This window comes from Gymnodraco acuticeps, unplaced genomic scaffold, assembly GCF_902827175.1.
Source record: "Gymnodraco acuticeps unplaced genomic scaffold, fGymAcu1.1, whole genome shotgun sequence".
In the NCBI taxonomy this organism is placed as follows: domain Eukaryota; kingdom Metazoa; phylum Chordata; class Actinopteri; order Perciformes; family Bathydraconidae; genus Gymnodraco; species Gymnodraco acuticeps.
In genome coordinates, this window is record NW_022991499.1 from 164,081 (window position 1) to 178,641 (window position 14,561).

At 42.1% G+C, this 14,561-nt stretch overlaps 2 protein-coding genes across 2 annotated transcripts in view; both read right to left on the reverse strand.

The window, feature by feature from the left end:
* Window positions 1–14,561, reverse strand: part of LOC117533163 (zinc finger protein 665-like) — a gene marked incomplete at its 3' end in the record, with an annotated part of 136,044 nt that overhangs the window by 28,081 nt on the left and 93,402 nt on the right. The window lies entirely within an intron of this gene.
* LOC117533164 (zinc finger protein 543-like) lies at window positions 1,608–13,949 on the reverse strand. Its single transcript, XM_034196808.1, has 3 exons — window positions 13,520–13,949; window positions 10,413–11,035; window positions 1,608–1,853 (listed from the first exon to the last, which is right to left on the reverse strand). The coding sequence occupies exons 1-3, from the start codon at window positions 13,704–13,706 to the stop codon at window positions 1,608–1,610; spliced, it is 1,056 nt and encodes a 351-aa protein (XP_034052699.1). The 5' UTR covers window positions 13,707–13,949.

Here is a 14,561-nt window from a genome sequence, read left to right on the forward strand (position 1 = left end):
GCTGTGGCCGGAAATACACCCGCGGAGGATCCATCAGTGTCTCCTCGGTTAGAGCTCCTCCAGAGAGCCTCCTCTCTCCTCGGTTATAGCTCCTCCAGGGAGCCCCTCTCTCCTCGTTTATAGCTCCTCCAGAGAGCCTCCTCTCTCCTCGGTTATAGCTCCTCCAGAGATGCTCGATCCTCGAAGTGCATTTAGGGAAATGAGATGTCCTTCAACACGGCGCGCTGAAATTCATTTCCGGGTCACTAGCGGAGGAGCGAGGATTCGGGGAGTCGAGGAGGGGTAATATTAGTGAAATGAGAAAGGGCCTGTGTCTTACTTTGAGAACCGTGTGCAGTGTTTTGCTAAAAGTGCCAAGTTGAATTGCAAATTTGGTGCAGAGCAGAAAATGTGTTTAGAGTTTTGGAGATTTGAGCTGAGGTTTTGCTCTTTGAGGGTGAGATTAAATCATTTTGCTTCATGTGAGATTTTAGTGTTCGCCACTGAAAAAAACTGTAATTGTGTTTTGGGAAATGGTATGTATGGAATATGTCAAAGAATAGGGTATGATGTTTCTAAAAGTAGTTTGGTACTCTATGTATGTAAATTCACGGAGGAAATTATCTGCTAATATCCAGCAAGAAAGCTTTCACTAGGAAATTGGAGTAAGGAAGCACCACCAACGAAAAACCAATGGGTAACAATCATGGAAGAAATCTTTTTGATCTAATAACTTGACTCATAAATTGAGATTACAAGAAACACAACTCAACAGAAAGTTGGAACATTGGACTGTATACAAGACTCAAAACAAAGACATTTGACTGGAACAATAGCGAACAGATACATGTAACATCTAGGGAGAGATTCCCAGTTAAGAACCCTAAGACCTTTTTTCCTCTCGCAGCTGCTGCTTTTATATCATACCAACAGAAGCAGAAGTGAATACACACCAACAGACCCATGTATGTGGAGAAGAGTCAATGCTTCCAGGTGTGAGACTGGACATGTCCCGACTGGCCTCAAAGACTAAACAAAAGCTTACAGTAATATCCCATTGAGTCAGGGGCCTCCTGCTGTGAGAGTAAGGGTGTCTTCCCTCTGCTGAATAGTGACACCTTTAGTGATAAGCTATATCAGACCTTACACTCTTTCACGTCAGTTTAACAAACCGTGGACATTTAGTATATAAGTATAGAGCTATGTGACATATCATGCATTTTACGTTGTGGATTCTACGAAATTATATTTGACTATTATCTTTTGTTTTAATTATATAACCCAATATGGAAACCTCCTCGGTCTCTGGTTGTAAATGTTGCCGGATCTGGTCCTCTCTTTACTTGGACCAAACATTTTTTTTATCAAAAACAGTCTAGTTATCGCATTATATACGACTTACTGGGAATTACCCAAAGAGTTTAAACCTAACAATAATCAATATCTTCAGTGTCAGGTTCAGAAGAGTCTCCAGTCTCAGGTTCAGAAGAGCCTCCAGGGTTGTCCTCAGTCTCTGGTTGTAAATGTCTCTCTGGATCTGAGTTCCTGGCTGGTTCTGGTCCTCCACAGTCCTCTCCATCAGCTTCTGTTTCCAGGTGTTCAGCTGAGCTGCTGGCTGGAGGCTCTGCCTATCTGTTCTCCTCAGTTTGAGTTTGATGAAGCTGTGAGGACTGACGACCAACACACGCATGGCTTTTGACCTGATAACTCCAGGTGAATCTTTTGTCACAAACACTGCAGCTGAACGGTTTCTGTCCTGTGTGGATTCTCATGTGTGTCTTTAAATCTCTTCTCTCCGCAAAAGATTTCTCACAAATTATGCAGGTAAATGGTTTCTCTCCGGTATGAATTATGATATGTCTATTCAGACTTAACTTGCGGCCAAATCTTTTCGCATACTGAGAGCATCTAAAGTGTTTATTTCCAGTCCTACGTCTTGAATCTGGTTATGTTGAAAAAGATGGCTGCCTAGCTGGTGCGGAGGTGAAAACACGCTGCAAACAATTGAGTTATTTTGTAAGAATCCGGGAACTGAGAGTGTAACAATAGGGCGGGTTGACTGCGCAAATACTTTTTTTCTTACAGAAGGTAAAGAAAAGGAAAGGGAAATGTCAACACGGTTCAGCCAGAAAGAAAAACAGAAACAGGCCGGCACAATGAATCCGCCTGAGGCAAAAATACCTTAGGAGGGAGGGGAAGGCCTCTCTGAAATATTAAAAGAAATCAGAGAATTCCGCATGGAAACTGCTGGGAATTTTGGAGTATTGAAGGAGGAAATAAACGACTTGAGAGAAGGCTTCGGAGAGCTGAAAATAAGAGCGGATGCAGCAGAATTAAGAATCGCAGAAAATGAAGACCGTGAAATCGGTATGACAAAAGTACTCCTTCACAGTTTACGCATGCAAAAGCAACTGGAAAATAAATGTGAGGAACTTGAAGGCCGGGAACGACGGAACAACCTGAGGATTTATTCAGTGCCCGAAAAATGTGAGGGAAATAGCATGATGGACTTTGTGGGAAACTTAATACGCGAGAAACTGGATGTGAGCGGCGAAATTCCCATTGAGAGAGCGCACCGGGCAACGGGGCATCTCACCGGAAAACGGGGCATCTCACCGGGCAACGGGGCATCTCACCGGGCAACGGGGCATCTCACTGGGCACAACGACCGTCCCAGATCAATAATAGTCCGCTTCCAAAACTACAACGTGAGGCAAAGGGTGCTACAAGCCGCCTGGGCAAAGAAGGACATTAGGGTGAAAGATTGCAGGATTTTCTTTGATGAGGACTTCACCACCCAAGTGTTCAAGGAGCGCGCAAAATACAGACAAGTAAGGAAGCAGCTCCAGGAAAGAAACATCAAATCCCGCATTCTGTTCCCTGCTAAACTGAAATTATTCGAGAAAAACGGAAAAGTCAGGGTGTTTAACAACCCACAAGATGCGGCACAGGGTCTACTGGAGTATGGTGTCAACATGGAGAGTCCAGCAGGAGAACCGGACTTGGAATCTACTCTTCAGGCTTCAGGATGGCAGACACACCACTCCAGGAACCGGAGAACCCCAGGATGTGAGCTGATGTCGGACGTAAAGACATTAATTGACTCGCTTGATCGGCATGAAAGAGCAAAGGAATGAACAGGTATGTGTGGAGGGAGTTAACTGCAGACGTACATGGAAAACAATAACAACACATAAATGACTGAGCCACTCGGAATCTTTTCCAGATTTGACAACACAGAGTATAACATGTACAATTTTGATTATGATATCGATTCAGAGAATCATGTGTTTAATCATATAAGTGACTCGTGTAAATATTATACCGATGATCAATTTAATGACAATGTTGGACTTGAAAATACATTTTCTTTAATACATTTCAACTGCAGGAGTCTGTATGCAAACTTTAATAAGATCACTGAATACCTACATACATTTAAAAGTAAATTCAAAGTAATTGCCATATCGGAGACTTGGCTAAATAAAGACGAAGTCACTGATTTCCAAATTGAGGGTTACGTGCTACACCATATCAACAGAACCAATAAGAGAGGAGGGGGTGTGGCTCTTTATGTGGACAGCGTCCTAAAATGCACACTGGTTGAAAAAATGTCAATTGTGATTTAATGGCATGCATAACTATAGAAATTGAAATGGAAAGGAAGAGAAATGTTGTTGTGACTTGTGCATATAGAGCACCAGGATCAAATGTAGAGCTTTTTAAAGATAGTTTAGGAGTATTAATGGATGGCCTAAATGAAAATAAAACATGTATTATTTGTGGGGATTTTAACATCGATCTTCTAAATGTATCTAAACACAAAACAACTTCTGATTTCCTGGATGCTTTGTACAGCAGGGGGCTTTATCCCCTAATCACTAAGCCCAGTAGAATAACATCAACTTGTTTAACATTGATCGACAATATCTTTACAAATGTCATGGAAAACAGTGCTAAGAGTGGGCTAATAATAAATGACATAAGCGACCATTTACCTGTATTTGTAGCATATGATTGGCAATTAAAGAAAAAGAAGGAAGAGACTCGCAGTAGATATGTCAGGGTAAGGACTGCTGAAGCAAAAGACAAATTTAGGAGTGACCTCTTAAAGGAAGAGTGAAGAGGGGTTTATGTAGAAGATGTAAATGCTGCATATGAGTCCTTCCTAACAATCTACATATCACTGTATGACAAACATTGTCCCACTGTACTCGGTACATATAAAGGTACTTATCATCAAAAGCCTTGGATAACCAAGGGCTTACAAAATGCTTGCAAGAAGAAAAATAACCTTTATAAAGACTTCATACAATTTAGGACAAAGGGAATTGAAAAGCAATACAAGGCATATAAAAATAAGTTGACAGTTATAATGAGACAAGCAAAAAGAGAATATTATAATAATATGTTAAAAGAAAAGAAAAATGATATCAAGGGCACATGGAAAATCTTAAATAATGTTATGTGAAATAAATCTGTATCCACTGCCTGCCCAGTCACTTCATTGATGACAAAAATAAGGTTGTAAAAAACATGAATGAAGTGGTACATGAATTCAACTCTTTTGTTGTAAATGTCGGACCTAATCTTGCAAAGACTATTCCAAAACAACACGATGGGCAAAAAGAGGATGGCGGAATTGGGGGAAGTAAAGTGTTGCAGTCAATGTTTCTGGGAGAGATAAACGAAATTGAAATTAGATCCATTGTAGACAAATGCAAAAATAAGACTTCGACAGATAGTGATGGGATCGACATGACAATAGTGAACACGACTATTGACTGCATAATTAAACCGCTAAGCTACATCTTTAATCTTTCATTTCAGACAGGTATTTTCCCAGATAGCATGAAAATAGCTAAAGTTATCCCACTTTTTAAAACAGGGGACAAAAGCCAATTTACCAACTACAGACCAGTGTCCTTGCTTTCACAATTTTCAAAGGTCCTTGAGAAATTGTTTGTCCAAAAATTTGATAGTTTTATTGAAAGAAATGAGTTATTGAGTGAGAGTCAGTATGGATTTAGGAAAAATCGATCTACAGCTTTAGCTTTAATGAAAATAACAGAAGAAATTACAACAGCTATAGAAAGAAAGAAATACACAATAGGTGTATTTATTGACTTAAAAAAGGCATTTGACACCATAGACCAGGGGTGGCCAACCAGTCAGAGGTTAAGAGCCAACATTTTGACTATGTTACTGCAAAGAGCCACAACAAACACACAGTCACAGAAGCACGTGCACCCCCCCTCCCTCATTCTCTCTTTTGTTCTCAGCCTTTCTCTGTGCTCCTTCACTTTCTTCCTCCCTTCTCTCTCTCACAGATAAAATGAAAATATAAAACTTCACACACACCGTATACATCACTTCAGGGGACATTACATTGACTTACATGCATTTCCTGGAGACTTATCCTAACCCTAACCATAACCAACACATGCCTAACCCTAACCCTTAACCTTAACCTTACCCTAACCCTAAACCTAACCAAGTCTTCACCCTAAAATTAATGATTGAGGGAGGCGAGTCCCCACACGTGACTGTGTAAACAGATTTAGGTCCCCACAAGTATAGTAATGCTAGGCCACACACACACACACACACACACACACACACACACACACACACACACACACACACACACACACACACACACACACACACACACACACACACAGAGAGACACACACACAGCTCTGCTCAGACAGATTTATTGTAAATGGCACACACCATAATATTGACAGAAATTGAATTAAACCTCTCCTACCAGTATTCAGAGGCCAGTTAACATAACAACATAACAATGAACATTGTGTGCACTCACACACAAACTCTCAGTAAACAAAATTTAAAAGGTTTGTTATCTTACTTTAAATTAGTGAGACTTCTGACATTCCTTGCTTTGAACAATCCTCCTCAAATCTGGCTTGTATTCCGTTGTGGCCACTCGAAGCAATTCTCTCACATGTGTGTCAGTCAGAACAGATCGATGCTTGGATTTCACATGTTTCAGGGTAGAAAACACAGACTCACAGACGGGTGGCGCAGTGGTCTGTGCATCCGATCATCAGATCAAGGGGGAGTGCTGGGGAACTCCAGTTCGAAACCCGCTCCTGCCGCCACTGCGTCAGGCCGTTGTGTCCTTGGGCAAGACACTTCACCCGGATTTGCTCCTGTGGGTATTGTCCACAGTACATGTATAATACCAATGTGTACTTGTAAAAGCGCCTCGATGACCTCGAGGCGTGAAGATGGACGGTGTGGCGCAGTGCGCTGTGCAATGATAATCAGATCAAGGGGTGAAACCCGCCGCTGCTGCGTCTGTAAAGCCGGTGTGTCCTTGGGCAAGACACTTCACCTGAACTTGCTCCTGTGGGTATTGTCCACAGTATCTGACCATTGCATGTATAATATATGTGTAATGTGTGTATATGTAAAGCGCTTTGAGTCATTGAAAAAGCGCTATAATAAATGTAAGGAATTATTATTAATTGTATGTTGACCCAAACATTGAAAGTAGCTTGAGCGCAGCCCGTTTGACGCCACCGCCTCGTCCTTGACTAGCGGGGCTTTCAAACAGTCCGTCTCAGCATTAAAAGGATCGACGAGGAACGTAATCTGTGGCCTTTTCACATGTAGATCATGGAACCGGGTCGCAAAGTTTTCCTGCAGGGTTTCAATCAATATTGCATAACGGGCTGTTTGCTTTTTCCGGTTGGCACCGGTGGCTTGTGCGCTTGCTTTTAGCAGAGAGGGAAAATGCGCTAATTCTCCCTTTTGAAGATGTGTCTTAAACAGTTTCAGTTTGTTAACAAACGCAAATACACTTTGCACTAAGTCAGGCAGCATTTTTAACTTTCCCTGCAGATCCAGGTTCAGTCTGTCCAGATGACACAGCATGTCGACCAAAAAGGCCAGATCCATAATCCACTTGGGGTCTGAGAGCTCCGGATAATCCTTGTCCTTCTGTTCCATGAACAGTTTCACAGCATCCAACAGCTCAAAGAAGCGAGACAGCACTTTGCCTTTAGAAAGCCACCTCACAGTGCAGTGCAGCGGCAGGTCTCCTGGAAGCCCTTGGTCGAGTTCAGCGATGAGATTCTTAAATTGCCTGTGGTTAAGAGCATGCGTGCGGATGTAGTTTACGATTTCCATCACAGGCTTCATGACGTTGTCTAAATTCAGTGATTTGGACACAAGTTGCTCCCGGTGAATGATGCAGTGGAAATTCCAAAATTCGGGAAATGTGTTGTCAGCTTTGCACAGCCCCACAAGCCCGTTCACAGATCCGACCATTGATGGCGCTCCATCCGTGGCTATTGCAGTTAGTTTCTGCTTGGGCACATTTGCTTTCACAAACACATTTATCATTGTTTCTTTTACATCGATGCCACGGGTTCTGTCTTTTAATGGCACAATATCAAGGAGTTCTTCTTTTATAACACAATCCTTTGAGACTGATCGTGCAAATATTGCCAACTGAGGCTTGTCTTGTATCAGTTTTTTGTTTTCTGGAGACAAGATTTCAACCACGTCACTGAGGCATTTTTGAACAAACTCCCCTTCATTGTACGGCTTTTTAGCTTGTGCTATGTTCCAAGCAACTTGATAAGATGCAAGTGTTACGGTCTCCGAGTGCTTCGTTATTTTTTTGAAAAACTGTGTCTGCTTTTCTGCCTGACTTTTCAAGGTGTTTATCTTCTGCTTGCGAAGTTCCGTACCTTTTGGGAAGTCATGGTCGATGTTAGCATGGAGTGAGGTGAAATGGCGCTGAAGATTTGAAGCCTTGAAATGGGTTAATGCTGTCTGGCATATAAGGCAAAATGGCTTGCAATTGCGTTCGATAAAAAAATATGAACTCTCCCACTCTACTAAAAACGTCCTATGTTCGTCTTCATATTTTCGCTTAGCTGTGCATTTCTTCCCTGCCATTTTAGGATCAAACTCAATTCATGGTCAGATAGTGTTTAATACTCGATTCTGATTGGTCAATTCAGAACACGTGACACGTTGTTAATCCAGAACAGACAGACCGCTGTCAAGCAGTTCCTGCCGTTGCTACGTTCAAACAGTAACAACGGACTATTTCTCTTAGCGGATGCATGTCATTTTAAATAAATAATAGCGTACTATTTTTTTAAATCAATAAAAACATTTTCTAAATCTATAAAAGCATTTCAATTAATATTGGGAGTCATATCGTTACTTTGTTGAGAATGTGGCCATGTAATAAGCGGGATAATGGGAAAATAACACCCTTCATGCAGATCTAGACCCCTCCGCTTCGCTCCTGATCAAAATTAGACGGCGGCGCTGTCATCCTCTCATACTAACACCTGACACCACACATACACACGTAGGGAGAGCCGGGACGAAAGTAACGGAGCGATTTTATCCGTGCCCAAACAACTTTGACCGGCCAAATTACGTCAGAATGATCAGCATTCAATACTTAACAGACCTACTAAATATCAGGTCTAACTGTCAGGAGTCCGTGTCTCTCCCCCACACTCACACATATACAATTCAATATGAATTGAACAGCCGCATGAAACTGGCTCTCGAGCCGCATGCGGCTCGCGAGCCGCGGGTTGGCCACCCCTGCCATAGACCTTTACCTATTCATTTCGAAATTACATAGATACGGAGTGAGAGGAGTATTCTAGATTGGTTAAAAAGTTATTTAGATAACAAACAACAATATGTAGAATTTGCTGGTAGTACATCGGAGTGTATGAACATAGAATGTGGCGTCCCGCAGGGCTCGGTTTTAGGGCCTAAACTTTTTATGTTGTACATCAATGACATATGAAACGTCAACATTATTGCAATTTGTGTTGTTTGCAGACGACAAAAATGTATTTTGTTCTGGAGATGACTTAAACATTTTAGCAAAGTGTATTAGACATGAAATGGTCAAACTTAAAAGATGGTTTGATGAAAATAAGTTAACCCTAAATTTGAATAAAACAAAGTTTATGGTTTTTGCTAATAGAAAAAAAGATGAAAACATTTCACTGTCCATTGATGGAGTTTCTATTGAAAGGGTTTCTGAATTTCGATTCTTAGGTGTGACGCTGGATGAAAACCTGACATCACACATAGCACATGTTAAAACCAAAGTGTCTAGGAATATTTCTGTTCTAAACAAGGTAAAGTATTTGCTAGATCACAAGGCATTGAGGATGTTGTACTGTTCACTCATTTTGCCATTTTTCATTTATTGTATAGAAGTGTGGGGCAACACGTATATGAGCAACATAAAGCCATTGTCAATATTACAGAAAAGGGCAGTAAGAATAATTCATAAAGCTGACTCAAGAGAACAACAGACTGTTTTTGAAGTCAGGACTCTTGAAACTCAAAGACAGCTGAGCTCAGACATCATCAGTAATGCTCAGAGCAGAATGTTACCGGCATATTTACAACAGTTGTTTGTTTTTGGATCAGACAAGGAAGACCACAGAAGGAAATTAAATTTTAAGCATCCATATGCAAGGACTACTCTTAAACAAATGTGTATTTCGGTAGTTGGTGTACAATTGTGGAATTCTCAACAGAAGGATCTAAAGAATTGTATATGTATTTTTCAGTTAAAGAAGTTGTATAAATGAAGAAAGATGGGACTATATGAAGCAGAATGTGAATAAGTCGATGTACTCTGTCCTTTATGTTTTTGATGTCTTTGATGTGATGTCTCCTCTGTATTTGCGGGTCCCATTGCCATTGTTATTGTTGTTATTGTTATTATCATCATGCGTCGCTTTCCACCTTCTTCTCCAGTAGGACTCAGATGAGGGTGTTGCACTTTTCTTTTATTTTCCTTATACATGTGATGTTTTGGTGTTTTGTTTCTTTCCGTTAACCGTCAAGTGGGAAATAAGTATTTTTTTTTGTGTGTTTCTCTTAGTATCCTAAGATACTGTTATGTTTGGCTGTGACATTTTTTTTATTATTATGAAGGGCAGACCATCTATTTGTATTTATTTGTTTTTTTTAGAAAGGGGCAGGTCACATAATATTTTATTCTCCCTGCTCCTTTTCGCTAAATGGTAGTCATGTTTTGTGGCAATTATTGTACATTTGGTTTTGCGTACCATGAGCGGGACAAATAAAAATGAAATGAAATCCCTGACAGGGTCTTGTTTAGTTCTCTGAGAGTTTGAACCTGGTTCTCTGGTCTCCTTCCAATCTCCACTGTCTCCAGTGTCAGGTCCAGAAGAGTCTCCTGGGTTGTCCTCAGTCTCTGGTTGTAAATGTCTCTCTGGATCTGAGCTCCTGGCTGGTTCTGGTCCTCCACAGTCCTCTCCATCAGCTTCTGTTTCCATGTGTTCAGCTGAGCTGCTGGCTGGAGGCTCTGCCTCTCTGTTCTCCTCAGTTTGATGAAGCTGTGAGGACTGACGACCAACACACTCATGTCTTTTGACCTGAGATCTCTGTGTGAATCTTTTGTCACAAACACTGCAGCTGAATGGTTTCTCTCCTGTGTGGATTCTCATATGGGCCTTTAAATGTCCTCTCTGATTAAAATATTTCTTACAGACGGAGCAGCCAAATGTTTTCTCTCCTGCACTACGTCTTGAATAACTGACACGGTCTTGTTTATTTCTCTGAGAGTTTGAACCTGGTTCTCTGGTCTCCTTCCAATCAGCACTGTCTTCAGTGTCAGGTTCAGAAGAGTCTCCAGGGTTGTCCTCAGTCTCTGGTTGTAAATGTCTCTCTGGATCTGAGTTCCTGGCTGGTTCTGGTCCTCCACAGTCCTCTCCATCAGCTTCTGTTTCCAGGTGTTCAATTTGTATTTGATGAAGCTGAGAGGACTGAGGTTTCTCTTCATCATCTTCACTCTTCACAGGGTCAGGAGTGAATGTGGACTTGGTGATATCAGCCTCCTCCAGCCCTTGAAGCTGCTCTCCCTCCTGACCGATCCAGAGTTCCTCCTGTTCCTCTTTAATGTGTGGGGGGGGCTCTGGGTCCTCCTGGTCCAGACTGGAGCTCCACTCCTGCTGCTCAGGGGTAACCTCTTCTTTAACCACCACCAGCTGCTGGACGTCTGCAGGAAACAGGAAACACATATTCAGAGAAACTGTAGAGTATCAGAATTATCCACGCCTTATTTTACATGCTTGCCTATGGTTTTTCTATGTCCCGCCCACTGTGTATTTCTGTTGGATCAATAGTCTGTCAATTACACCTTTTTCTTCCAGACTCCCTGGAGAGTTTCAGGACAACAGGTGAGTCAGTACTGTCGCTGATCTAAAACGTAGTAACACTGCCGGATAGCAAGGCATCGGCCGTTCACTTCGAATTATAAGACACAAATCTGTTTATTTGATACTCTTATACTAAAAGTCTCTTCCTGTATTGCCGTGATGAAATGGAAATGCGCAATAAATGTGTCACTTCAGGTGGAAGCAACGCCGACAGTGTGTATTATTGTATTTATTCTTTTGTCATGTGGTAAACTATGTTCACGGTATTCCTATCCTAAGATGGCAGCGTCAACAGTTTGTGACCTGTCTGCAGAGTCGTGAGCTGAGAACTGGTGTTGGGGTTTCTCAGAGTAGTCGTTTAGCATCTCTCACCGCCTTGCTAAACCTGTACTTGGACTCATACATGACATGTTACTTGTTAGCCGCTTTTATTCAAAGCGAATTACATACTCAATACTGTGGACAATCCCCACAGGAGCAATTTGGGGTGAAGTGTCTCAGGGACACAACGACATGCTGACTGCAGTGGGGTTTGAACCTGTGACCCCCTGATCCGAAAACTAAAACTAGTACTGGGGAATATAAAGAGAGCTGCATTGTTGCAGGACAGTTTGTCTCTGCCTGCCACAGTCTGAGGGAACCGGACTGACCTGATACACCAGCTATCACATCTTATATATCTGATGTATACATATGATATTTTATTTTGTATTAATGTACTATATGAATTAAATGAATCTGTATTCCTTGTAAAAAAAAAAATGTTCTTTCTTAACGTTCAAATTCGTAGCAGTTTGTTTATATGTATTAGGGGTGTTGAAATTAATCGTTTCTACATCGCGATGCAGACGTGGACGATTCTGCATCGATGCAGTAATCAGGGACGCGGGAAGGGGGAGTGCTGAGGAGGCTGCAGCACCCCATCTGTTGCCGGAGAGTTGTAAATGCAATGCCAAAAAGTTCACTAAACAAATCAATACAAACGTTTTATTTTGAGTTACTATTTTAACATGAAGAGCCGTTTGGGAGCCGAAACAGCCGGCGCTTTGAAAGAGCCGAGCCAAATGATCCGGCTCACTGACGTAAAAAGACAGTATCTATAAGGGACGGCTCAACTCAAAATTCAAGCACCCCCCCCCCCGCTCTCAGGGTGGGCGCCCTCTCAGCCCTGGTCTGGCGGAAACACTGACACCAAGGCTTTTCCCGTTCTAGCTCCGTGCTGGAGCTTTTCTGGTTCGGAACCGGTTCTTCGGTTCAGCTCCCGCTCTGTTCACACCGCTCAGAGCCCGACTGGTGCTGCGTCATTGCGTCATCGTTTGCGTCATGACGTAACCGTTTGCGTGCCTGCTTCATAAAGCCAAACCTCGCGGAAACCCCTCACATCGACAACAACAACAATGGCCGATTGTATTGAAGTCGAAACTAAATGGAAGAAATGGGACGACTTTACTACCAACTTTACAGTCGTTACATGCTACATTCAAAAGTTCTTTACGATCATCATCAACTTCAACGACGATTCCGTAGGAGAAAGAAGGTAAATATACGTCCTATTCGACGGTGTTAGAGCTAGCTGTTGTTAGCCTCTGCATGCGCCAAGCTCAAAATACCCAGCTTGGCAGCATTAATTACTTTGGTATAACATTACAACTGATTCTCAATGTTATTTCCACAGATCATGTTGAAGCTGGCGGAAAGGCGGATGTCTTTCAAGACCGATAACTTTTTTGTGCTTGAAACGAACCGGATTCCGGAGCTTAGAGGCTTAGGGTTAGTGAACAGGGAAAAACGGTGCTTTTCAAGCTCCAGCTCCGAACCGGCCCTGGAACCGCATTGGTGTGAAAGGGGTATTAGTGATGCCACATTCAGGACAGTCAGTGTCCTTTTTTCAACAGAAGACCATTGCTAGAAGCTGCAGCGAGACTGCAGAAGCATTAGTTTTTGAGGATGGAACAATTTCACACACAGATATATATTTTTTTATTCTCTGTCAAAGCGTCATTGAGTTTCCTGAAAAGCGCTATACAAGTCTTATTATTATTAGTATTATTATATAGGGGGGCTAGACCTATACAATTGATTTACTTTGGTTTATAATTTAATAAGACATTTATGTTATTGATTTCTGAAGCACTTTTCTAAATAATAAAAAGGGAGTTCATATTTATCTTAGTACATGTATTCATCGATGAAACCAAGATAAAGACAGGAGGGAGTGAGGAGTTTATCAAATTCACAAGTTTAAATTGTTTGTTATTGTTTGTGATGCTAAGGATTTGTTTATTATTGAAATATATACAGAGAGAGAGAGAGTTAGTAAAGACCTGCTCTATGGATCTGAAGCTGAGGCTGTAAAACAGCGTCCAGTAGTTTCCGGTGTCTCTCGTTCTCCTGTTTTGAACGAGACAGTTCCTCCTCGTACTCTGCTATCGTTCTTTCAAACAGAACAAAGATCTCTTCAGCAGCTGCAGTGAGTCGCTGCTTCACCAACGAGAGCAGCACAACACTCATGTTTACTAAATCACCACTTCCCGTTTCTCTCACTCTGTGTTGCTAGCGTGTTACCAGCTAGCATGCTAAGCTAGCTTCTAGAGTCCGAGCTAAAGGCTTCAGAAGAAAGAGCACAAAGTCAGATGTTCATCCAGACACACAGACGATGGATGGATCAGCTGCTCACACACACTTCATCAGGAACACCGAGAGAGAACCATGGATGGAGAGAGAACCCACGAAACACGATCTGGTTCCGTTAGAAAGAGCGGGATCATCACTTCCGGTGCAGAGGACTTCAAAATAAAAACGGCTATGATTTCCCCTTAGACAATACCTAAACCTCTAAGATACACACAGACATGGAGCTGCGGAGAGAAACCGGTTTATTTAATATTATATGTGTTTCCCCTCTTCCTGTAGTATTATATTTGTAAGAAGAGAAAGGTGAAGAGAGAAAACCGTATGTTTTATTGTGAAGGCCAGCACCTGAAGTTGTGTTTCAGGGTCTCCGTTAGCATATTAGCATGTTAGCTGGGGGTAATGAAGAAACCCTGGTTTCCGGTCGAATTGTCCAAAAATCAGCTCCTCTCGTCTTTTCGTCTTGGTTAGGAAAAGACAAGAGGAGCTGATTTTTGGACAGTTTGTCCACAACCTAACTCTCTGCATGAGTTTTAAATAGTACGGTGGTTTATGACCCGTTTGAGAAGGATGAGGACACACCGGATAAAAGCACCACATTTGTAGGGGTCACGTAGGGTCCGTGACGTCACCCATAGGATTCTGCAGAGTTGCCGTGAAGCCCTTAGTAGGCGGAGTCGGCCACTAACTGCTCGACAGTGACGTCAGAGTTCAACTCCCGCCTGCTCCAAATAA